At 40.4% G+C, this 26,260-nt stretch overlaps 1 protein-coding gene across 1 annotated transcript in view; it reads left to right on the plus strand.

Annotated features, from left to right (window-relative positions):
* The first annotated feature begins 1,975 nt into the window (after positions 1-1,975).
* The window catches only part of LOC106112882 (uncharacterized), a 106,453-nt gene continuing 82,168 nt past the window's right edge, over positions 1,976-26,260 (plus strand). Inside the window, exons 1-9 of the mRNA XM_055805921.1 lie at positions 1,976-2,307; positions 10,169-10,219; positions 11,782-11,942; positions 13,455-13,525; positions 15,534-15,699; positions 16,646-16,783; positions 17,614-17,803; positions 18,825-18,949; positions 25,841-25,944. Of these exons, the coding sequence (XP_055661896.1) occupies positions 11,931-11,942; positions 13,455-13,525; positions 15,534-15,699; positions 16,646-16,783; positions 17,614-17,803; positions 18,825-18,949; positions 25,841-25,944 (806 nt within the window). The 5' untranslated portion in view covers positions 1,976-2,307; positions 10,169-10,219; positions 11,782-11,930. The remainder of the gene's footprint in view (positions 2,308-10,168; positions 10,220-11,781; positions 11,943-13,454; positions 13,526-15,533; positions 15,700-16,645; positions 16,784-17,613; positions 17,804-18,824; positions 18,950-25,840; positions 25,945-26,260) is intronic.

Raw genomic sequence — 26,260 nt, forward strand, 5'->3', positions numbered from 1 at the left:
TTAAACTTATTTTAGATAGACAAATGCAGGATATAACTTTCTTTGTGTGAAAGTGCTTTGTGTTTGATTACATTGAAGTTACTGTTTGTTTTAAAAACTGACTGTATTTAAAACAGAAACTTTCTTTTGTATGTAGTGCTTGTAATCTGAACATTGTAACATTTTGAATGTTTCCAAACTCATCAATGGCTGAAATGTTAAAATGTTAAGTCAAGAAATGCAATTACAGGGTGACATTTTTCAGAGTCTCACTTGGGGCAAGTCTCTCATAAATGGCATTCTCTGGCCTGCAAACTGTTTACACACAGAGACACATTGGAAAATGTGTTGTTTTCCTGCAGCTCAGGGCCTTTAAATATTTTTTCATTTAAAACTCTTTGGGTAAAACTTTCACTTGCAGTACAACTAAATGAACACATAGATATGGCTACATGTTTACAGACCAGTAACCAGTAGGGAGAAAACAGATATCATTATGTTCAGGTGGAAAGAGTCCTTATTAATCATGTGAGAATACCCTGCTATTTTTAATGTCCAAAGCATTTTTTTCTTTTCTTTCTTCTTTTTCTGAGATGCAGAAAATACGGGAATGCAAGCTTAATACAAGTTTGTTTTAATATATTGACATTTCTTATTTTTATTAAGCAACTTTCTGGTTAATTTGTTAATAACCAGGTTTATACGGTAAACATAGTTTTTCCTCTGTTGTTAGAACAGAAATAGTATGGTGACTTCATGTGCCCATGCTATTTCCACAGGTGAGGAAGGGGGCATAGGCCATCTGAAATCCTCCTTGCGTGACAAATTTGGGTGAAGCCCCCACCTTCATTAGCTTTCCAGGATGACATTGCTTTCTGTTACACTTTGACAGTGTCATTTCCATTAGACTTCTATTTTTAGTTGACAGAACTTGCACGGTGTTCAAACTGGGTTAATTCTGATAAGGCTTTGAGCCAGGAGGAAGTGAAATTTGTTTTGTCATGCAAAGAGGATCGAAAATAAAAACTGTTTAAACAAGTAAAAAGCAGCTGATAACCTTGCAAGAGGGAGCTGTTAAGCAAGAGCGGAGTGGTTTCAAAAAGCTACTATTTATTGCCGTGTTTGTGAAAGCACTTCTGGCAGTCTAACCACAAGTTCTTTTTTGAAGAAATGGGTTGTGATTTGTGTACTTAATCTCAGTTAATTATTCTTCATAACTGAGCAGCAAAAGGTGAGTAATGGAGTATAAAAACCTAAGAAATGCAATTTCTGTGATGAAGGTGCGAAGTGTTTGTAGTAAAGTCAATTGTGTTTTACAGCAAAATAACTTTTGTGTTCCTGTTTTCTTTGCAAGATCCTGCAATGCGATACAAATTCATCATCTTTAGGATGACTTTTAGTGAACATTTGTGAGGTAAAAACCCTCATGTATGATGTGCTGGCCACAAATCCAGTGTAGAAGTAAATTCTCCGGTGAGCACCTTACTGTTTTTTTTATACCAGGACACCAAAAGGTGTGTGGTGAAACCTGCTGATTTCAGAAGTGCTTCTTGTTACCAGCTATAATTGCGAGTACTTTTTGTGTTGTTTAAGAACCTGAAAGTGTCGTGTCTGTTGGAGCAGGTGGCAGTGTGGTTTGCAGATGCTGAAGCAGTCACAGTCAGGTCTGGAATAAGACAAGCGCACGCCAGGTCCCTTCGGCAGCCCGCCCGTGCCCGGCGGCTTCGCTTCCTGCAACGTCTTGGTCTTTGCACCCCGGGAACCCGAACCCCAGCAGCCGGGGGAGGCCGCGCCGGTGCGGGGGGGCGGCCCGGCTCCGCAGGGGCCACCGCCGGCTCCCCGAGCCGCTGGCGGCGCCCGCAGGCGGCGTGGCAGGGGCTACCCCGGGCTTGCGCCGCAGAGGGTGCTCCGGTTCCTGGCCAAGTAGCACCGAGGGAGGTGTCACTCCGGGGTTCCGTACACACGGGGCTGTGCGCCCATCAGATGGGGACGCGCCCATCAGATGGGGACGCGCCCAGGCGCAGCACCCCCCGGCGGGCGGGCGGGCCCCTGGTTCCGCGAAGCCGCCGTCGCCCGTTTGGCGCTTGCAGGCGGCCGGCTCCGCTGCCGCGCGGGGGCGGTGGGGCCGCGTGCTGCTGCCGCCGCGGCCCGGTCCTCCCGCCGCTGGGCACGGCGCTTGCCCGCCGCTACCGTGCGGCCGGGGTCTGTGCGCCCGGGCGGCGGCAGGCGCCGGCTGGGGGGCGCGCTTGGGGCAGGGCCGCGGGGCAGCGGGTGGCCGCCGGCTGCGCGGGAGGGCCGCTGGCCCCCTCACCGCCTGGTCTCCTCGCGGTAAACGGCCTGGGACGTGCACGTGTCTCACGGGGCTCCTCGGTCTGGGGGCTGCTTTTCCCAGGGCAGTAACGTGTGCGGGACCCCTCCGGCCCCGGGAAGGGCGCCGCGCCATCCCGTGAGGGCTCCCCCGCCGCCCCCGCCGCCTCAGGAGGACAACGGGCGCGCAGGTGTTGGTGCAGTTGGGTGCGGTGGGTTTCTTTCAGGCCTCTTACAGGGTCCAAAACTAATAAAATCTGTCAAGAAACCGAGTACTTGTGAGAACAGTTAGGCGGGAGCGGGGGGGGCCCTGGCCCCCTGGCCGGGCCGGTCTGGTTTGTGTGGGAGCTGTGGTGGCCCCGGCCGCCATTACGGGGGGGAGGGGCGCGCAGGTGTTGGTGCTCAGAGGGGCAAGCTTGGAGCCAGGGCCGGGGGCGCTGCCCCCCTGCCTTTGGCTGTCAGGGTTAAACGGGAGTTTTATAATAATCTAAAAAAACTTTAGGGGCCTTTACAGAACAGGCTTTACCAGTTTGTTAAAGCTCTGGTTTTCTTGGCGGTACTAGCATGGAGTTTTCAGGTGTCATTTAACACACCTGTTGTGTGCTAGGCAGTATTTTTGATTAAATGCATTTTGCGAACTTGAGTATAATACACATTAAAATGGATTCATGCTTTTTGCAGACTTACTGCTGGTGTCAATCTCCTATGTGTCATTGAAGTAGTGTGTTTGCAGCACACATGCCTGATTTTCTTCAATACGTTAAGATTATCTAGGACAGCACCGTTTCTCGTGGAAATTTCATCATGGAAATTTCTCTTTGGAGGTTCTTCGCCTGCTTTGAGGGGTTTGGGGGAGGTAAGAAAAAGATGCTTGAAAGACATTGATCTTGGTTTTTAGCCTTGGACTGCGTCCTGCACTTACCAACCCACTTAAATGAGCCAAGTACACAGGATGCTAATGTTGTTGCTATGTTTTATCTTAAAGATTTGACTTCAGCATGCCTTTAAGTGCCTGCAGCAAATCAGACATTTAATTCGTAACGTAGAAGTTTCAGTACAAAGGGCCCAAAATCTTAGATACTGAAATACTGAGAGAAAACTATTTGAAATATTTTTGACAAAAAAGACCTGGAGATTAGTTTGAGAATTTCTTTGTTCTTTGGTGTAAGCAGTTGTCAAGATTCAAGTAAGCTCAGGTTTATAAATTTTTTGAATGTGCTCATACGCTAACAGTAAGATGTTTTTCTTCCTTCTTGTAAGTATAGTTTATTCCCTAAAAAATGGGAAGCTGCAAAGATAGAACTTGGAATTAAAATGTAAATTTGATTATTTTAGAAAGTGTGATTTACAGATATAGCTGGAAAAGCAGAGCAAGATGATTTGAACAAAATGGAAAATTAGGTACTCTGTTCTCTTTCTCCAAGGCAAAGCCCAAATGCTTGAGCTTCTGTCTTCCAGGAGGTCTTTCCTGTACCTGAAGGTGAGCCTGACTAGTGAGGTTCTTAATATATTGACATGTAACCAATTCTGTAATTAATGTTTTTATGTAAAAATTCACCATATCTGTCATTTCCCATGAATCTTCTGTCATTATTCGGTCTGTGGCTCACAGTGTTACTGCTGGCTGATGATCCTCAGTTTGGTATCAGAAAGGGAGAGACTCAGCTACATTCTGGTCGTGCTGATGTCTGAATCTGGACCTGTCCAGTTCTCAGACGCTGGGATCACTGGTGACTTCAGATGGAAACTTCTGCATAGGTGCTGCGCCGTTCTTACAGTCATTTGAATTTCTCTTAACTCTGCTCGAGTGTGTGTTGTGTGTCTGCATTTATTTTCTCCGTTACATTTAACAAGATTGCTTGTGCTTAAAATTAAGTGGATATATATAACTGCATTAATGTAATATATTTGCAAATAGTAACTGTTGCTCCCACTTGAATCTTTTGAGAAAGTCTGCTAATCCTTAAAGAGAACCCTTCGCTGACTGAAATTGTGATTGAAATGCTGATGTCTGTAGGTCTTAAAGCTGTAAAACTTGTTTTTTACTAAACACTGTGGCACCTTATAAAAAAGCTCACCTTATAAAAAAGCCCAGTTTTCGTAGTGTGATGCCTGTTGTGTAACCTCTTAGAAAGAAGCTGTCTTGCCTCCTCTAAGACATACATGCAGTGTTGTTGCAATAGTTCTGAGGCATCCCAGAATCTAGTGTTCTGCAGTCTTGTGAACAGGTTTGACATTTTTGGCCCATTCCGTCAGACCCTGCAATGTTTCAGGGACTTTGGGCACAGACTATCTCTCAGCATAGTTCATACAACCTTTCCTGGCCATCCTCTTCCTTAAAGTCCCATCCTTCTGGGAAAAGAGTTGCCTGTGACCTGCATGAGTTATTCTGGGTGAAAATTAAAAATTTAACTGAAAGAGAAAATTTGGTTGGTTGTTTTCTTTGTTGTTGTTTTTTTTTTTTTTTTTTTAAATAAGAAACTGACCCACAGGTGCTCTAATGAAACTAGCTATTTGGAGATGAAAAGGTTTCTGAAAGAGCTTCTGGTGTTTGCATAGGGGATGAAATGACTAATGAAATGGGCTTGTTCCGAGAAAGCATTTAGATTTGAGCATATGCTTAATTTTTGGGGTGTGCTTATGCTTAAAATTAAGCACCTATTTATGTACTCTGCTGACTCTGGGCATTGGTGCCATACCTGAGGTTAACATAAACTAAGTGGAAAACTCACTATAAAGTGTCAAATTCATTATTTTAATTAATGAGCTGCAAATGCTCAGCACAGAAACACTACTTGTAACTTGTTGGTGTTGGGCCATGTGGTTCTTACAAGAATCAAGGCAGAAATTCCCTCTTAATTCCAATTTTGATATTCCCAGTGAATTCAGTATAAGTTTTGTGCTTTTAAGTTATTTTGCAACAGCTGTGTGAAATATGTTAAAATATCTTACTGTATAAACAGTTAAAAGTCAGACTATGGTGGAAAATGGGCAGTAGTAATGACTGAAGAAAGGAATTGTCACAATATAGCAATTTTCCAGTAAATTCACCATGTTTTTATATTCATGCCCAGCTATTAACTTACCTGCTTCTATCCATACTGCTGATAGTAGACCAAGAGCTGAATGACTGCACTATAGTATATGGAGCATGTACTATATGCCTGGATGAGCTGTAATCTTAAAATGAAAAATAAGAACAAATACAAGACTGAATAACTCAGTAGAATAAAAATGATAAAGCCCGCAAGCTGCAAGATTTCCACAGTGAAACCTCTGAATCAGTTTCAAAATTAGAATACTCTGAAAAATATTCTAATATTTTTCTAATAATAATTTTCTAATAATGAAGAAGGCTTTCTCAGTTACCACTATAGGTTGATCGTAGGAAATCAAAGCCACTGTATGGAATCTGTAAGATTTGTTTTTCAAATTCAGTATCAGACCTGAGCTGTCCCCAAGTCTGGCATTTGGTAGATCTGGGATTTTGATAGAGGGGGCCCAGCTTTCATCATGGAATATTTTATTAACTCTTTAGACTTGACTTGCTCTCTCTCATTTCTTTGCTCATTGATACATGCAAAGCACATGCGAGAAGTTGCTTTCCATTTAAGTGAAATTCATAAGCATTTTGAACTGAGCAAATGTTACCTGATGGAGAAAGTAAGTTCAGGCAAGAGGCTGTGAAATGCAAGCTTAGTGGGGGAGAGTAACTGGTGACTGGGGTTGTTACCGATGATTTCTATTTGTGAATCTGTTTTGAAGTAAATGGTAGCTCAGGATAAACCAGGGAGGCTTACAGCAGGAGAAAGTAATTTTTTGCCTGTCTACAGCAGCTTTCTTCAGAAGGTCTTGGCGTGCAAGTGTAACAGAGTTTTGACAGTGCTTCCGTGGCGTAGGTGATCATCAGTCCTGTATGTGTGAAGAGTAAACATGGCCATAGGCTGCCAGAGAAGGCGTGTGATGAGAACCCCAGTTCTAGAGGAATGAGTCAGTAGAACAGGAGGTAGATGGTGTATCTACCTCACGCAGGAGCGGAGGGTTCAGTGGACCCTGGAAGACCCATGTCTGATGTGCTGTAAAACTGATTGTTGTCAGAAGGACTGTAGTTTAATGGTTTTGTGTGTTACTAACGCACAATTTCACCCATCTTAGGTTTGGGACTCTGGCTGAAGGGATGGGCTACCTCCCATGAACTTGCTTGCTCTGAGTGGATACACCTTGGTTTTAGCCCCAAAGCTTTTGCTTTCATCTGGTGTAATTTTTGATTGATTAATCGTCAAGGAATGATTGCTAAGGTGATTTATTTAAGTTATAAGTTATTTATTTAAAACGTACTGCACAGGATTGTTCTGAGTATTTGTGATGTTGTGATGCTCTATGCTTGATTTCTTTTCCTTGCAGTTTTGTGGAATTTCTAACAGGTTAACTTCTGTCTCTTTCTTGCAAAAAGGCTGACATGTGGTTAGAGTGGATAAACGTTTGTGTGTGTCTCTCTCCCCCTTACTACACACGCACACCCTCCCCTCTGCAGGCTGCCCTGCCAGAGCCCCTCCTCTGGCTGGAAAAGGGGAGTTGAAATAGTGAGCTCCGGCTTTGTGAAGGGAATGTGCTTTCACTGCCTGGCTCAGAGGTGGCTTTGAGAGGAGAACTGATGTGGTTTTGTCAACTTCTGGGCTGAGGAGGTGATTTTGATGGCCATGGGGCTGTGTGCCATCGTATTATTCTGTGCTGTTGTGGCAGGAGCCTCAGGCAGTAAGTAGAAGAAATTTTTTCCTCTGCTAAGGTTGATCTCTCTCAATGCAAAATACTTTCCTAAGGGTGATCTCACTAGGAAAACTGCTGAGATCCTGTAAATTATGTTACAAGTTTGCAGTAGTTCTTGTAGCAATTTTGTTTTGGCTTTCAGTGTAGTGTAGCAGTTCATTTTATGGAGCTCTCTGGGCAGTGCTGCAGGTGGGAGGGCACCCTACCTGTAAGCAGTGCAGTTAAATAGTGCATCTTCCTTCAGCATTACCAGGGAAAGCAACAGAAACAGTGAGATTGTGCCAGGCAGTTCCTTATCTCACCTGAAAATAGCATGTTGGTATCATGTCCTAAAATTGTGCTCACTTTGCTATTTGGCGGATGAAGGATTCTGAAAAGTGTGAACAAGGTCATGATACATCAGTGATGTGGTCCTTTGTTACTCTTGTCAACTGAAAAGAGATAAGTGCACGCTGTTTCTAAAACCAAAATAAATTATGGAAGAAAATAGAAACTCTTAATTTAGGCATCTTAACAGGGTTAACAAAGAGCCTGGCTGTCCAGGGTGCTCAGCCTACGCCGCTGTTTGTCTGTCATAAGCATGTTTAAAAATTCTGAGCACAGCATTCAAGTATCCACACTGGAGCTGAGAAAACTCTTAAATCTGGTCCTGGAGAGATGTGCTCAACATCTTAAAAATCTGATGCTGCATAACAGAGATGAATTTTCCAAATTTGCCTTAACATATTTTTTTTAAGGTTCTTGAATAAGCTGCACTGGTTCTTTCATTAAAAGCCATTAATCTAACGCTACCTTGTCCCACTGTTTAAAAGAAAAGGGTGAGCTAGATACCCCTTTTCTTGCCTGATCCACTAGATACTTAGGGATAATTTTTTCACCCCAAGGAAACAGAAGCATATTTCTTTCTCTCCACATGCAGTGTGTTTGGAATGTTGAAGTTGGTGCGTATGTTTTATGTATACATAGGTATATTTATAAAAATTAATAGTTGAATGATAATTCTTATATGTTACATGACCTGGCGTTTCTATGCTAGCAAGTTTTTAAGTTTTGCAGATACCTAGTTTTGCAGTAGATCAAGTTGGCTTGAAAATAACATGTTATTCATACTTTTTAAAGGTAATATCTGAAGTTCCATACAGAGAATTAGTTCTGCAGAATAAAAAGTAGCATTTCTTTGGAGGAAATTATAAATGTGGGGGTAACACCTTTTAAAGAAAAATGTAATTCTACTCTCCAGAATCTTAAAATTTAACTTGAGAATAAAAATGTATATAAGCTTGAGTGGGTGCTGAAGAAACAAATACTTTCTCGGTTGGTTTTTTTTTCCAAAACTGGTGAATTCCCTTCTTTCCTCTTGCCAATAATTTTGACATTTCAAAAAAAGGGATTAAGAGAAGGGAAAATACGGTTCCAATAAGTGATATAGATGTAGAATTTTAACTGTTTATAGTTTGACAAGAGCATTTCCTTCTGGCATATAGCATATGTAAAACATCCAAAAGCACACAACTGGAATAAAGAGACTCTTTTAACTTCTGTCTCCAGTGGGAGACAAAGCTGAGGAACACAGGGATGTTAGTTACCCCTTAACAGGGAGGATCATTAACATATAGTGTAGCATTAGAGCTTGAGGGCCGTTATACTTACTATCGAACTGCCTGTGGGAGTTTTAAGACAGATTTATCACTAATGGCAAGTTAGGGCTGAATGCTTTTAATACTAATTAAATCATGTGATATCTGATTTATTAATGAAGTAGCATTTTCTTTCACTATGGTACATACAAGTGTCATGTATTGAAGCGCAGCAGATCTGCGTATTTGATTTTGGCTGTTCCTGGTGTATCACTGGAGTGCATATGGGCAGCTGGGATCTGGCTGATTTTGCCATGTACACGTTCCTATCAGTCTCTAGGACTTGAGGTAACTTGCTGAGTTGTGTGCCATGGAGTGTTAGCAGTGCAGGATCGGGTCCTGGAACGTGCGTCTCAGATGTGTCCATCATGGGGCTCTTCTCTCTCAAAACTCCTGTAATTCAGCTCAAGTTTATCACAGAGGTTCTCAAGAGATTGGGACCCATAGGCCAGTCTTCAACATAGTACCTGTGTATTTGCCAGAGATGAAAGCAATCTGCAACAATTTTGTTTTGTTTGCTGAAGCATATTTTGTATTGGTCTAGCCCTTGGAGTGCCCAGTCATCATGCTTGTGGAGACAATCACAGTGGTGCAGAGGAATTAGATACCCTAAAATTTTCACTGTTGTTTAACTTCTCTGTGAAAACAGAATTTTTCTTCCAGTTTTGCCAGGCCAAATAAGCTAAATTCAAGCTAAATTCAGCATCAGAGCATTAGAATGAGAGTCTTACTAGCTTACTGTGCAGTGGTGTGTGCACAGAGCAAAAAGAAGGAATAGAGGCTGTACATAGCAGCCCCAGCTGCTTCCCCTGGTCATGTCAATGCAAATCTGTAGCAATTCCATCTATGTGGTGTGTGTTCTGCATCCCCTTGAATTTGCTACCCTCCCAAAGTCTGAATGAAACTCATGTTGGAGAACAGGCTTTCCAGTGTTAAAAGATGTCTTAACCAACTCTTGAGCTGACATGTTTGAAGTGTTTCTTACTGTGCTGGTGCTGGAGGAGTTTTTCTTGGGCAGTAAAGCTCGTTCTTGTTCTGCTTTAAATGATACTTAAGGTTTCTTGAATGCCATGTGCAATAAAAATCTTAGCTAAGTAGAAAATTTCCCTAACTGCAATAAAGTTAAAAGCCTATGGATATGAAGAAGTATGATGTATAAAATGTGTATTTCTTTCCTGGATTAAGAACATGGTTTTTTAATTTGCTTGGTAATCTGTGATATTGTTGCCTTTCCATACCTACATCAGTAAATACACTAAGGCATGTAATCCCTTCATGTATGTGCTTTTGTGGTGTAGATGTGTGGAAAGGGGCAAGAGCAAGTATACTTGGTAGCAAAACTCTTATGGATTTTTTTTTTTTTTTTTGAGGGCCATGCTTTGGTTTCAGTTATTTGATTGCAATTGAAAAGCAGCAAGTCTGACCTGAGCTGCACAGAAATTTTCAGTGCTTTTCTGTCATCTTACCTGTCATTGCAGGATCCCTGGAGAGTTTAAGTTATGAAGCTTCCTGTTTTGCAGAGTGCATAGGTAAGTAAAACAAGACTGTATTCAGACCTTGTATGTGATAAGGAAGGAGAGATTTGAAAACTTCATTGCCTGCAGCAGGGGTGTTGTGATCTTAGAAGTATGGTACTTATGTCTGAGTGATCAGCATTCATGGAAGTAGCGAAGTTCCACTAAGCCTTCCCTGGGCCCAGATCTGCCTTAAGTTCACATGCTGTGAACTCAGAAAGCCCATAGATTTTATAGTTAAGCGAACTACTAAACCAGTGCAGGACAAAACCCAGCCACGTATGAATGTCTTTTTTTCTAGTACCCAGTGTTAGCTCCTTTCAAACAGGCATGAAGAAAGACTTCTCCTGCAGTAAGCAGGCATAAAACTTATGTCCTGTAAAGGAGCAGACAGGAAGGCAGGATGTTGAACTGAGCTGGAAAGGTTTGGTTGAATGGTTTGAGGTAGAGTTTATAACTTACCTTTCTGTTTACATTGCCAGCAGGTACTTGAATGTGCAGAAGTGCTTTTCAGCGTAACAGCAAAAGGAGCACTTCGATGTTCTGCTCCCCTTGCAAGGAGATCTTGCCCTAGTCTCTTAGCTGCCTACTCAGTGTGGATCAGAGACCCTTCATTTGTTCAACATTACTTCATCTCTGTGTGGCTTTGTCATTGAAAGTGCTGGAGTGAGGCAAAGAAAAAGGAGCTGTGTATTATGGGAGCCACAGTGGTCATTTTTTCTAGGTGGTGTCTTCTTCATCTGAGGGAAGGGAGGGTATTTTTTTGGATTTTCCCTCAGCTGCACTTCCGTGGTCCCAGTTAAGGTTGTACCATGATGTCTTATCTTTCAGGGACACTGTATTTGTAACAATCTCATACATGACAGCCACCCAAAGGTGTGGCATTGAAGGTATTATGACTCTGATCTCTCATCCTTTCAGGGTTAATTCTTATTACCTGGTCTAGAAGAGAATCTCCTCTGGTTAGAGGATCATGTAGCACACGTGAAGGTGTCTGACATTATATTACTAGCAGACAGTGCTACCTATGGACACTTGCCAGGTGATTACAATGTCATTATACAAATTCAGATAATCTGTGTCTCCCTATGCTTTCTTTTCCTCAGCCTGGATCTTTTTGGGCAGGCTTTCAGAACTGATTTTTTTTTTTACTTAAAAACCACATCTTCATATGTGTAGCTCACAGCAGGGGCATGAAGAGCACTGAATGCATCAGCAGATCTTTTTCATCTTGCTGTTACAAAGGTCCTGCTTTGCTGCTCTCTGAAAGGTGTCAAAAGAGCATCAGGCTGTAAATACATTCCATTCCTTTTCAGCTCTTGGAAGTTAGATGCCTGCCTTGATGGAAATTGTGAGGTTATGTACATAGGAGAGGGGAATTATTTTCAGCTTCCATACAGGAGCTGTCGCTAGCATGCAAGGTGCTTTCAGAAACCCAGTTCTTTCAGTTGTAAGTCCAAGTGGGAAGGGAACATTCTTGAATATACAACTCCTTGTTTAGCTGGTTTGTGGCAAAAAGAAAAAAAATGGGGGTATGTGTAATAAAGTAAAAAAAATGTATGTTTTTTATTTCCTAGGACATAGTGCATCATACTTCCCCAAACGAGCTAGATACAGCTATAGGTATTCAGCAGTCACCAGCACATTCCTGCAGGGAAGTATTTACAAAAGCAGTGGCATCTCTCTGGAGAGCACAGTGATCATTGAAGTACTGGGGAATTGCCAGATGGTTTTGAAAGTGAGTATTGTCATAATCATCTGAGCGATTGGGATGAGCTGACTTGGAACCGTATCTTTCTTTGGTATTACTGCTAGATTTAACACAAAAGCCAGTTCAGTTCTGGGTCTCATAATTAGAGTTGCAGAATTGCTTTGGTGTGACATGGTTTCAAATTAAGTACTTGCCAGTTTTAAAGGGCAGATTAAACAAATCATTGCTTTCTTTCCTAAGTGGCGTGACAGTTTTACTGTTTTGTCACATGAAGTGCAGAACTGGAGATGAAGCTAGTCCCTTTGAAAGGAACTTTTTTTTTTTTTTTAAGCACTTTCATATCTGTAGCAATAATCTAAAAATAGCAAGCATTTTAAAGAGAACTTTAGAAATTGCATGATGCACTGGATTGGTGCCATTCCTAGCGTAGTGTAAAATTCAGTCTTGTAACACTCCATTGATCTCAACAGACCTCTCTCAGCGACAGGAGCAAAAGACTTTTTCCTGAGCCCTGCGGTAGACCAGTTTGAGAATGACAGTGCTTTAGCAGGGAGACCATGGAAAATAAACCTCTCATCTGTCTTGATTTTCCTTCAGGTTAACAGAGGGGATAATTCACGGGGTCTGTGGAGGGTTGACATGTGTACTATATACACATATACATGAGGTCAAAGAAGAATAGGATAATTATCCCTGTCCTAATATGGCCATATGGATAAAATTAACTGGTCAGTCCTAATATGGCCATATGGATAAAATTAACTGGTCAGTGGTCCAGTGATTTTACATGAAAAATAAGAATTGGGTACTGTCTTCAGATTGAATCACTCTCTGCTGTCTTGCAATATCAGTGGCTGTATTCGCCAACTTCTAGCTCTTTATTTTAATTTGAGGACTCCTAAGATATGCAAAACAATATGTAGTTGAATGCTTGTCTTTTTAAAAAAGTAAGAAAGTAGAATACATTAAGAAAAAAAAAAACCTAACGGTTACAGTCCATGCTGTACTTGAAAGGGGGCAGAGTGCCACCGCTTTTGATCTACCATTTGAGAACAGTTCTTCCTTACCACAACCAAGCAAATTACAAGTGCTTTAGGAAATTCCATGATGAATTTAAGTATGCATTTTATTCTCTGAATTCAGTAAAAGTAAGCTATGAAATTGCTGCAGAACTTTACCAGGTATAGTCTCAAGAGTCAACTCAGGTAAGTAGTTATTTTGCTTCTCAACTGGAATAGAAAGGTCTTACACTTATCCAGGCTCCTGCTTTACCCCAGAGTAGGTGATTTCTTCTGCCTTGAAAATGAAGGGGACATAATAGTGCCATATAAAATGTATTTAATAGTGAGTGAAATTTCTTGGTAGAAGAAATTTCTGGAAACCATCTCAGATATGCAACCTGAAGATGTGGCTATCCTTGTTGCTTGCAACACTGAGCCTTTTTTCATAGTCTGTGACATTCTGTGTAGATACACTTACGTGATAAAGTCCGCAAGTTCCTATTGACAATATTTGTTGTTCTATGATCTTTGCTTCTAGGTGCAAGATGTACAGATTAAGAAAAGGCTTAGATCCAGAGAGGAGCCTTTGAAGGAAATGGACAGTCTAAGGTAGAAAAACTTGTGATCTGGTCTGGTTTGTGTGTTTTTTGAAGCTATATGGCTTAGCAGTGACTTGACTAGATATTGTTCAGACTGTTTTCATACTCTTTAGTTTTAGCTGTGTTTGTTTTGTTGTTTTTTTGATTTTTTTTAAAAAAGTAAAGAACAAGATTTGAGCACCGTCAGCAAAATGAGAAGCATTTGGTCCAAAAAGGTTTTTTGAACTTAATTTTCATCCCTTTTTATGTAAGAACATTGGGAGAGTAGACAATTAAAATTATTCCAGGTACAAATTATCAGACTTGTAGCTGGCTAGCAGTGTGTACAGATTGCTGACTAGTTCTCCAAGTTGCAGAAGTTACTTGTGCAAACTCTTGAGTTTTGAATTACATTTCTGAAGTTTTTGATTTGAATGATTCTCACAATGCAAAACATTGGGGTTTTTCTTCTGGGATATTTAAAGTGCATTTATTCATCTAATGTAATTTTCTTTGGTTTATGTTTTTGTTTTTAGTATCTCATTCATGACGTGTCAGTGTGTTTCCTTCTGACTTGCAAAGGTATAGAGGCTAGTGAAGATGCCCATACAAAAAGGTGTCTTCAAACTGTGGAAGTCTGGTATTTTCCCAGAGAGCTGGTGCTTCTTATGTCATCAAAAAAAAAAAGCAGCTCTGTTGTCTGATTAAGCTTAGTCTTGTAATCTTCCTCTTTGTCCTGGCACTTGGATTCTCAGCTTTTAAACAACACTGAGAGCTGATGTAATTGACTCAATTCAAAGGGTCAAAAAGAGCAACTTTGGAGTAAATGCATTGCTTTTTATATTCATCAGGAAGAACTTTGTGTTCCACAGTGTGGGTAGTGGTATCAGAGTTCAAATCGGAGTACAGGCCCATTTTCTTCTATGAAGTTATTTGTAGGATTTTCATAGAGGTAAAAGCAGTTGTGTCTTGTTCTTTGCAGAGAAGCCAAACCATAGAGGTAGCAAAGAAAGCATTCAGTGAAGCTTGACTATTGAAAGTAATTATTCAGATGAGTGAACCTTATTAGCATGTGCCTCAGCCAATTGTGAATATGCAGTGGTCTAGCTTGTCCTCTGAACATGCATGTAATTTCCACAGATAGCAGCAAAAGCAACCACAGTTGTCTAGGAGTTCAGAAACTCTTATCCCACACGCACTGTCTCTTATTTGGAAAGACTTTATCCAGGTGTTGGTGCATTAAAAATTTTTCTCTTACATTGTCTTTGTGATCTAGTTGATTAGGTGAACAGTTAGTTCCACAGTTAATGTGCTGGTGAACTGTGTATCTCCATGTATGGCAGCTGTTGACTGGGCTACTGTAGAATTCTTTCTTTGGATTGTTTATTTTTCCCCATTTAGATGGTAAATATATTATTAACTTGGAGTGAAGATAAATGTTAAAAAGTGATCTCTTGCAAAAGTAGGAGACGCTGTGCTCTTAATCTGGGTTAGCAAAAGCAGTCAGGGAGTGGACTGACAACAGACTGGGAGATAACTTTGGGATAGAGCCCAGCTATGTACACCTAACAGAGCAGGAAGATGTTGGGAAAGCAGTTGTTCTGTATATCACAGCTGAAGAGGAATGATAAAGAGTACATGCAGTTGCTTTGCAATTGAGACACGCTTACCAATGCTAAATGCTAAACGCTAAACCTGAAATGGAATTTCTCTCTTACATTAAGGAGTCATTGCCAATTGTTAAGTATAATTGCTTGTAAAGAATTTACCAGAAGTCGACTTTATTGTTACAGTTGTGTCAAAGATGCTGTGATTATCTTGATAGGGGTTTTTTTGGGGGTTGTTTCGGGGTTTTTTTAAGGGCTCTTAGGGTCAGGGTGAATTCATAAAGAGTAGAGGCTTGCTATAAGGAAGAGAGATGCAGAATAAGACAGATCTGTTGTGAAGGAACAATTCTGCTAAGAAGATCTGAGTCTAATGTCATGAACTGACTTGTAGCCGCTGTTTGAAGGAAGAAACTATAAACTGTTTTATTGCAGGGAAATACTAGAACAGCACCCTCTTCATTTTTCTTTCCATGATGGGAAAGTTCTGGAGCTCTGTCCTGTGAGGAGTGAACAGACCTGGGCACTGAACATAAAGCGAGGCATTCTCAGTGTCCTACAGACATCACAATCATCCACTGCTAGTGCAGTTGTGGAAGAGGTGAGACCATTGGTAGAGTCATGCTCTAGGGTAGCTGTTAACCTTTGTACATGTTAAGTCTATTTCCTTTGTAAATAACTAAAGCTTTTTGCCACTTGGTGACTGGTCAACAGCCAGGGGTGGTCGTCTGATTGCTTTTTGTAGTGAATATTATGAAATTATAATTTGCATTCTTGTTGAGGGTTAGAATCCACTACTTGGTTACCTGAGGAAAAGCTGTGTATCGCAGGGTTCTATGAGGAGTTGTAACACAAGGTCTTGCACTTTACCTGTTCTCAGGGGAAAATACAGTATTCATTATTCATGATTATTTGTCATGACTTCTTTCATTAATTTCAGGAAGCTTTAAGGTCAGGCTTCTTGGAGCCCTTTACTATTTATTTTTTTTAAAAAAATTAATACTTAAGCTCAAGTTCTGCTGTATTACACTGAAACAATAGTCTAGAGTACCCCAGTGTTGTCCATGTGTTTGCATGAGTGCAGCTGAGGTACCTCAACGGCTACACTTCTGTTACGAAGAGCAGACTCTAGGCTGATCTTCAGCATGATGTGCACTACCTCATTCTCATGCTATTGCTACATATGAGTGTTTAAATAGATGTTCTGCAATAAGGTTTGGGACACCCATATGTAATTACATTTCTTCTGAGCAGAAATGCTCTTCTGAGATAATGCTTCCCTGCAGACCCGCAAAACCTGAAATGAAAAATGATACATCTGATTCAGAGTAACACAGAGAAGTTAAAACAACAAACCCTGGTTATTATAAAGTTTGACCAAGGTCTTAAAATGATTTACCTTTCCATGGCTTTTGTGTCCTGCATGGGAATATTTAGGTCTCTGATGCATTGTTATTGCAACAAAGCAATTATTAAAATTAATTGTAATAGCCCATAACAGCTGCTTGTGTTGTATGTGTGATTCAGCACTGTGTGTTTGTTACTAGGTGGATGTTCTGGGAATATGTCCAACCAGGTATCAGCGAAAAGGTCCTTTCCTTGTCAAGACAAGGGACTTAAATCTCTGCTCTCATCGATATTCTGGTTTTACTTCTGTGCAGTCTGTTGTTCTTCCTCATATGCCGGTAAGTGTTGGGGAATGACACTGATTTTTCCACAGAACCTTTTAATTTCTTTGAAGAGTCATAATGTCAATGAAAACATTTTTGAATAGTCATTTGTGCTCAATTATATTTGTTGCATTTGCCCAAACTTGAGTCCTTAGCAAAGAAACAATGAATATTATTGCCCTGTAATGTTTGTTATTCACAGAATTTGTTTTTAATGGAAATTTGCATTGTGGTTGATGAACATTTTGATACAAATGCAAGAGGTTGTTAGGCACCTGAATTCAACTCTGGGAATGTTACAGTTACAGTGGTAAATTGAAAGTAGATCATGAAAGAGAGGAATAGAGACATGTGGATATGGAAAATACATTACACAAAGAAGATTGTTACTTGCAGAAAACTCTGGAAAAAGAGAATCTTTTCTAAAAGACAGACTTAGAGCTTTCCACTGTTCATGGCAAAAAAAAAAAAAAGGTCAATATTTCTATCTTGCACTGTTTTTATTAGGTGAGGTGTAGTACTTGTTTCTTGTATTGTACTACCAACCTTTTGCTTTTCTCAGCTCTGCTGACCAAATAGGTCAGCTTAACACTGATGCTTTGTGAACTGAAATGAATTGAGACCTTCTGATACTGAAAGGTAGTAGCAGTTGCATTTCAGTGATGGAAAAATTAGACTTAAATAAAGAGTGTATTAACCTCCACAGGCTGGGCACTGTCAAAGGTCTAGACAAGAGACTTTACACTTAGCACAGAACTGGAATCCGCTGTGAAGCTGGGAGAGAAAGGATTGGGCAGGCTGACATAGGTCATTGAGACTTTACGTGAAGTATCTGTTCTTCTCAGTCTGAGCAGCAGATCCTGTCATCCAAACTGGAATGTGTTCAGAGCATTCAGGATGGAATCCTGGTGGAGGCCAAATGTTCTGAGTCCAACCTTATTACACTGTTCTCTCAGAAGGGCAGCGGGGCAAAGACGCAGACAGAGTCTTCACTGAAACTCTTTCAAGTGGAAACAGAGACACTGTACAGAAAAGGTAACATGATGTTTCTGCTAAAAGAAATTAAATTTATTTCCTGGAACAAATCTTGGGACTGTCTCTTCCCTGTGAGAATTTGTTGCACCTGATATTTCCTTTAATATATTAAGCAATGTGAAAGTGGATGTTTTTACAGGCTGGGCTACTAAGAGCTCTTCCTTCTTTGGGAGTTGGGGCCTGCTGTAGTGAAGCTGGCTGGGTCTCCAAAAGTGATCGATTTCCATAATGTCCAATTCCTTTTTACCTACTTCACATAACTAGCCCCCTTATACACAGAGCACCAGCCTTCCTGTGCCTGTGAACAATTCCTATTTTGTGTACAAATGGAGCCTATGTAGTTGCAAGTCCTAATGGAACTAAGGACTGTCTGAGAACTGTATTAATTTTTGCTCTGTCTTTGCTCTGTGTGCTTCTCCTTAGGAGAGTGATTTTACTGAAGTCAATGGGAGTCTTGCTTGAGGAAAGATTTTAAAGTTGAGCTCTAATTGATGAGAAACACTTTGTATTCATTTTTTTGTCTTTTAAAGAAATTCCAAATTTCCAGGACACTTTTTATTTATAGTTACGCCAACATAAGATGAGAAGATTCTTCCTCAGGAAGAGGTTAAGAGCTGAGCCATTTGTTTTTCTTGGCACCTAGGTCTCCTTTTGAGTTTTTGGGAGGTTGAAGTGTGAGAGGTAGTGATTTAATAAAATGGGAAAGGGTGATGAATGTGAAGTAGCAGGGCCATTGTAAGAGGCATATTGATGGAAAGTGGGACCTTTTTACCTGTGTATCTTGTCTTCTTTCTCTAACTCTCTTTCAGGTGATGCTTGTCTTAGGCCTTTATTTTGTTATGTTCTTAAATTCAACCTGACAGCAAGCATTCATATTCACACCTTGGTTTTACTGAGACTAGAGGGATTCTTGCATGTAGAAGTAAAGGCTCAGAGAGAAACCTTCCCCTGACATTTAGGGTTAAGCATAGCAAATGGCAAGCAACCACCAGATACCTGATTTTTCCTTACATCTTTCCAGTGGATTCTGATCTGTATGTGACCAGCATGCTCTATGAAAGGGAAGAAGCTGAGAGGGAAGTCACTGGAGAGGAAGTGTCTGAACTAGTGTGGAAGCTTTGCTTAGCGCACAGTGCGAGTTTTGAGGTAAGTTTTTACATAAAACCTCTGTTTCCTTCTAAGGCCCTTTGTGGTCTGAGAGATCCCCTGCACGGACAAGATGTGACTAGAAGAGCAGCAGTTTTTAAATACTGAAGCCTTCCATTATTTTGGCCATTTTTTAATGTGGAATTATAAAAAGATAAAATGCTTTGAAGTGTCATTTTCCTGTATAAACAATAAATCAAACTGAAGAGTCAAAATGTAATATGGCCCCTGAATAATGAGCAAAAGCAATTTTGAACTGTATTCAAAATTAACCTGAAAGAAAATGTTCTGCTGCGGAAAACGAAAAAAATGTTTTGCTGTGGAAAAACAAACAAAATGTCTGGTTTGGGTTACCACTGACAGTTTTGATGCTTAATTGTAAAAACCATTTTCTACAGCTTTAATGTGGGATACTACCCTTGGTAGTGCTGTTGTTTCCATGTTTGTTGGAGTTCTGTGGTCCTTCTCCTGTTGCTGCCTTACCCTCTCAAAACAGTTTGCACATGAAACCCTTGCCTCTGGATCTTGGCTGGTTGTTTCTGTTTGCTTCTGATGGATTCTAGTAATAACTATCCTGTTTTCTAGGGTGTTGCTTGGGTCCAGAGGGAATCTCTTCTCACCTAAATGATTTTCATTGGTCAATGCTGCTAAGATATGATGGAATATTCTGGTCATGTGGAACATGCAGTGGCTTAATTTTTTTCTACAATGACTATCATTCTAGAGGAAGGTCTGGTTGTCTCCTTAGTTCGCTTGGGCCTTTTGATTTTTGTTGATATTGGCAGCAGTTGGATCAATTAGTATTTGTCACTGTCTTTGAAATGAAGATCCCTTTCTTCTGTGACATTTGGAGATGATCAAGAACACCTGTTATACACAATACAGAAGGATCAACAGGTGATGGTGCTTAATTATTGCTGACCTGAGATGAGCTGAGAGCAGTGACTTAAAAGAGAGAGCACTTCATATCCCATTATTCTTCAGGTGGAGTGGTTCTTGCTAGTAGTGAAGTTCCTATACAGAACAGTGTGGGAAAATTTGTAAATATGAAAATAGAAGAGCACACTTTTTTTTTAAGTCATTTATGGTCAGGATATTACTAAAAAACAAATGTGGTCTAATGGGGCGAGCACTGAACTGGGCCTTGGTACCTCCATGAATTTGCCACTGATGAGTTTAGCCAGCTTATTCCTGATATATTCCCTGTCCTCTGATGTTCATGTCTTGTTAGATTGGTTGTACTTCGGAGCTAGGTTATTTCTTGTGCAGTAGCACTGTGTTCTGTCCTGTAAATGCACATAGGTACAAGTGATGTTAACATAAAGCCTCAGACCTAGCCTAGGAGAAGGCACTTCACCTTCCTTTGTCTAGGTTAAATCCCATGTCAGAGAACAAAAGCTCTGCCTGTTTCTTCCCTGGAGGGGACACAGGTATGGGAGATGGAGTACAGGCTTTATGGGGGCTGGAGAAGAGCACACTGCTGGAATCCAGCTCTGCTGGCAGTGGTGCTTGTTTAGAAATTGCTGTACTATGTATATTGATGTTTCTTTTAGTTTTAGCTGTGATTAATGAGCACAAGTAGGTGTTTGTGTCATGTGGTGTGAGACGTAAGGCAAAGGCACAGAGTGGAGAAGAATCACTGACACAACAACTGACGTGGGTAATTTCAGTCAGCTATGATAAATTATAACTCTAGCAGTTACTCCCAACCTATTAAATGGTGATGGTAGTCTGACCTGGTATCACAGCCTGACAAAGACTTCAGGAAAGGGCTGAAGAGAAAGCAGCAGGTGGCCTTTCTGGGTGGTGGTATATGGGATAGGTTTCTCTCTTTCAGTTGTAAGCAAGTCTGCCATCTTTTGTAGCTGCATGCTAGTGAGATTGGGACTATAGAGAGCTAACAGAGCCATAAACATAATGGTTCTTGCTAATGTTGAATAAAAGCAGCCTTTTTGAGTACGATAATGCTTAATTCTGTGTGGCGGTCATTGCAGCAGTGCTATGTAATGGCATTTAGGAACAGACTAGAGGGCTACATACTGCTTGGAAAATGTTGAAAAAAGAAATTACTGCAGTGGACCTGAGAAACTTTAAATCCTACCTTCTTTTGAATACCCATAATTCAGTGTCTTTGAAAGAATGGTAAACGATTTTTTCCCAGTAACAGTGGGATGTCAGTTCTGTATCCAAAGCGGCCCACTGGCTTCCTGTGTGGGGAATTTGTTTTGTAAATTACTAAGATTAGCACAAGTGGCTGCTGTCTGTGCCACTGCCTAAGAAAAGAGGTGAATTATTCATCATATGCCTGTCCCAGCACAAGGTTTGATTGGTTGTCTGCCATTTTCGCCATTTCAGGGTGTTCCTTCTGTGTGACAAGACATTTCAAAGGGGATCTTTATTATCCCTCATTCCATGTCCTTTGGGCCAAGAAAGAAATTATGGGAATGCCCACAGCGTTGCTTGGGAGACAGCTCTGCTGTTATGCATGTATAGCTTGTTTGTCCCCTTATTGTTTGGCTCTGAATGAGGTGAGATTATGCATTTCTTTCAGGACACAAAAGCAAAAATAAATGCAAGACAAAATCCCCAACTCCAGGGGAAACAGTGAAGGGATGAGAAAATGGGGGTGGAGACAGTGTCATTTCCAAGGGAGCAAAGTTGTTGTTTAATTTTTTGATACTATTATGAGACAAGATTGAATTTCAATGTGGAGGTAGATTAACTAATGGACCGTTAAGTGCACAAGCTTCATGCTGACAAAGAATGGCCAAAGGGATGGGGAGAAGGGACCCTCACTTCAGAGAGGCTTGAAGTAAGCCTGTCATACAGCTTCTGCTAGGGGCTGCATTTATATTTGGCTGTCTGAATTTTGATGCTGGATTGGTATGTCTGGTGAATGTGGCTGTGTACTCTTAAGCAGTGTGGGTCAGATTCACACTGCCCAACTCCTGTACCCCAGTTTGACCCCAAAGTTTCCCTTTAGAGCACGGTCTCACCATTTGTTTTTCTCATAAAGCGTTCTAATTGCTGTTTGCTAGCTAGCTGGGGGTTAGGATTTGCATGTTTCTAACTGGGTGTAGGGAGTATAACAGAATATTTCCCAGGTGAGGCAGATGTTCTGATTATCAAGATGAATTAAGATACTGTAGTTACATGGTTGATTTTGCTTTCTGAAATTAGACTGTGTTCTTTTTCTGTATGATTGTAACAACAGCTTTACCAGAAACAGAAGTCTTTGTCTGCTTTGAACTGGAAAGCCTTAGAAGATAGTATTGGGAAAGGCCAGTTAGGTCACTTAAACCTGGTCCATGAGTAGGCAAATTACAAAATTGAGGGTGAAATAAGGTTAACTGGCAAGGTAAGAAACCAAAGAAGAAAGAACTGATGAGGATCAGAAGGAAGGGAGGTTCTGCTGTGGCGGGGAGAGAATAACCGTAGCGGTTTAACCAGTAGACTTCAGGGAGAACACTGTGCCACCTCCATCTGACTTTACTCTTGGTCTTCAGTTCAAGGAAAACACTTGGTCTTTAATGTATATATAGTTGAAAAAAGAAATCAGACAGCTGAAAACCAGACGTTCCATACAGAAGCAGCAGCTATGTAATTCCAAAGGGATATACTAAATTTACTGAAGAGAAGGCCTCACACTTTCATTGAGATCATAAATTAGTAGGCAAGAACAAAGATGTTCATTGAACATATTTCAGAGCAACCTCCCTTGTGTTTACATGGACTTATACTTGGCAGCAAGTAAGGTGTCAAGCGTTCAAAGGGTGTTTGTATATACCATAAATAGAAATATTCCTATTGGAAAGCATTTTACTACTTTTAACTTCCAATCTAAACTATACTATGTTTGTGCTTCCAGAGGATTATTTTTTTTTTTTAATAGAGCTATAGTAAGTCTGCAGATAGAAGGAAAAGCAAGCTTCTATGTAGATTAAAAGCCAGGCTTCCTTATGTTTCATTTAGGAGTTGGAATGGGAGCCAGATTTCCATGTGTGGATAACTGGCTAGCTGAAAAGGGTCACATAGACATAGTCCAGCTGGCTGGACAAAAATGCACATCGCTCTCAGCTTATCTGAAGTAAAGCAAAAATACACTGTCTTTGGCTGTTCTTGTTACACAATAACAGGAAGATTTCGGTGGGAAAAGAATGTTGCAGGTGGGAACAGATAACTACAGAAGAGAAACTAGGGGCAGGCTTGGTATTTAGGCAACTAACCAATAATGAGCTTAACTTTTGTAATATGTATGAGCTAATTATAAGAAGGCGTAAAAGGTGACTGTAAGGCACAATAAACGAAGTCTGCTGATCACTCATATTGAGTGACTGTGTCTTCCCTCTGTCGCGACATCCATGTAGTTTATTATTACAATACTACAAATAGAAGAATTTACAATAAGGTTCTTGTTTATCTGACAGCTCGATTTCAGTGCAACCTACCTTAAAAACAGCCCCCCTGACCAGACAATTCCTTCTAAAGTTTTATTATAAGAAAGTAAAAATAGCTGTTTCTCTGCAAAATTTTGCACTGTTACTAGGTGGGAGCTTGTCTAGTCAGCAGGTGTGAAGCAGAATGAAGTCAGTCTACAGTCTAAAATTATATCACCTGGAAATACATCAGTCTGGAAATTTTATCTTGAGCTGCGCTGTGGCCTCCAGCTGATGAGCTCAGGTGGCTCATTGTGATGACATCTGTGAGGCTCCCCAGCTCCCTTAATCATGATTCCCGTAGTGTATTTGCATGTGTGTAAAAATGCACACAAGGCACAAAAAATGCTTTTGAAGAACAAATACAATTCTATGAATATTTCATAGACCATGAAATGTAATGTGTTTCACTGGGTTTGGTAATTTCTTTTTAAAATAGACCTTAAATGTAACGATGGGATGGGATGGAATGGAACAGAATGGAATGGAATACATGTGGATCTAACTGAATTTTAGCTATGGAATTATAAATGTTATTGGAATTCATACCTAGGTAAGCCTCATTATAAGAATAAATTCCAATTTGATTAAATTAATATACTATTGCTAAAAAGGAAAGAAGTCCCAAAAGAACAAAACCAAACAATGTTTGTATTAGCTTTGACAAATTATTCCCTCAGCCTATCAAACAGCATGGTAACAAATTACTCCATCTTCTTACGGAAAGATAGCTTTTTTCTTAAAATGTCTTTTCAGTCTTAACTTAATATAAAATGCTGGCACTGAGTTATTCCAATTTTTCATTGCTTCTGGAAGGAAGGTTAGGAGGTCCAAGCAGGTCTCTCCCCAGGCCTTTGGATGTGTGACTTGGTGGAATTAGACTTTGTTTGTATGATTTTTGCACAAAGAAAAATGTTTTCTTTGGAACCAGAGCAGTAGTTCGATGTCTAAGCCTTTCACATCTAAAGTGAATAAAGGATTGAAATGAGTCTGTATGACGTCAAACATAATTAAAACTTGTACGTTATAAAGTTAGGTTAAAATGAGCATACACGCTATTGTACTTCACATTCTGCTAATTTTTCAAGTAATGAGACCTATCTCCCTTCTTGAAATTTGGGTCAGGTCTCAGAGGAACACATCTACATGCTAGTTAGCCTTTAAAATACTGTTTTCCAAAAAGCTTCTACTGAGGCCAGAATAACAATGTGATGAAGGGTGTATGTGCAAATGAAAATAATCTGAAAAAAGGAGAAAAGAGCCTCTTTTCTCACCAGAGGATACGTTGGGTAGGTAATACAGGGCCTGGATTGAGTCCGGATGACACTGAAAGGTTTGTATTCCATAAAAATAAAGGCTTCTGTCATCTTGATAATGTGTTCAGTTCAATATTTGATTAATTTGATTGCTAGCATCACATTTTAGAAAATAAAAATTATTGCTGGCAATGTAATACACATCCAAAAGTACCTCAAGACAGTAGTTTCGAAAAATACTTGTTTAAGCTGATAATGCCATATAAGTTAAGTAGGAGGTGGGAGTAGTGGCTTTTTTAAGATGTAAAGTCTGTTACAGGTAGCTTCTTCACTTAATAGAAAAGCATGGATCAGCTCTGAATTGCTCATAATTTCTTTCAGCCACACACAAATAAATTGTTAAACAGAACTGTTCAGCTTCAACTGTACAGCTAGACTGAAATACTTAGGTTTTTCATTTTTTCGCACAAGAGCAAGGAGCGGCTTACGAATGAAGGGCTAGAATTTATTTACACTGAAAAGTGTGTATGGTTATGTACTGTAGGTAAAATAGCTGCTGTGTGTTGTAGCTGTAGCGGTTCAGCTTAGCCAGGGAGGACAGCTCGTCTGCTGCCACACTTTTAACTGATCCTGTGCTGCCTGCAGAGGTAAAAGCAGTTATGCTTGGGCTTTTCCGCAGTAAGATGGAATGTTTTCACACAGCATCAGAGGTAATTGGGCAAAACTTTTAAGCAGTGTCCAAACCTCAGTTAAATGATCTTTCTCATAAACTTAATATTAACACAAAGTTAGCTTGACTGTTGTTTTATTTTGTGTTAAGGCTATGTCAGCAGTTCTGGCCATAAATCAGGATCTTGCTGTACAAACTCAGAGAAGATTATGACCTTCCTCTCTGGATTGTAACCGTAGTGCTGCATTTTGGTTCATTATTCATTTGTATGCTAGTGGTGTGCGTAGTGGTCATTGCGCACTGTTGCTTGAGGGACTGACTGACATCATAAAAGAAACCCCTTCTCCTTATGTTTGCAGCCTGAAGAGAAAAGCAAGGGAGGGAAGGAAGATAGGGCCACAGGGTAGAGAGGAGGTTTTACTCTCAGGTTGCCTTGTAAATCAACAGCAGTATTGGTATAACCCACAGTCTGTTGTGCTCTGTTCTCTGACGCTGGTTTCCACACTTCTGTTGTTGTGCTCTCTTACAGGCTGCAGACCTTTTCATGACTCTTGTGTTTGAGCTTCGACATCTTTCTCTTGAGGCCTTAAAAGTGCTGTGGCAAAGATCTTCGTTTAAATGCAGAGACAACTGGTAAGGCCCTTTTAGTAATAGCATTTAACCCCCACCCCCCCCATATAGAAAATAAATATTTTGTAAATATTTAAAGTAGATTAATGTTTTAAATCCATGCCCAAATGTTGGATTTAAATTTTGAGCGCTTTCAAGGAAGAATATGTAGTGCAGATCTTTTTTATGTGATAGGAGGATGTCCTTACTGAATGAATGTTGTGTACAAAACAGACTGGCCTGTTCCTGCAGACTTCCTGTTTCAGGAACAGTGTGAAGAGGAAACTAGAGTCGTTACTTAAGTGGAAACCAGTGCTGCTGGTTTTAATTGTCTACTGCC

The sequence above is a fragment of the Falco peregrinus genome, chromosome 5, assembly GCF_023634155.1.
Source record: "Falco peregrinus isolate bFalPer1 chromosome 5, bFalPer1.pri, whole genome shotgun sequence".
NCBI lineage: Eukaryota > Metazoa > Chordata > Aves > Falconiformes > Falconidae > Falco > Falco peregrinus.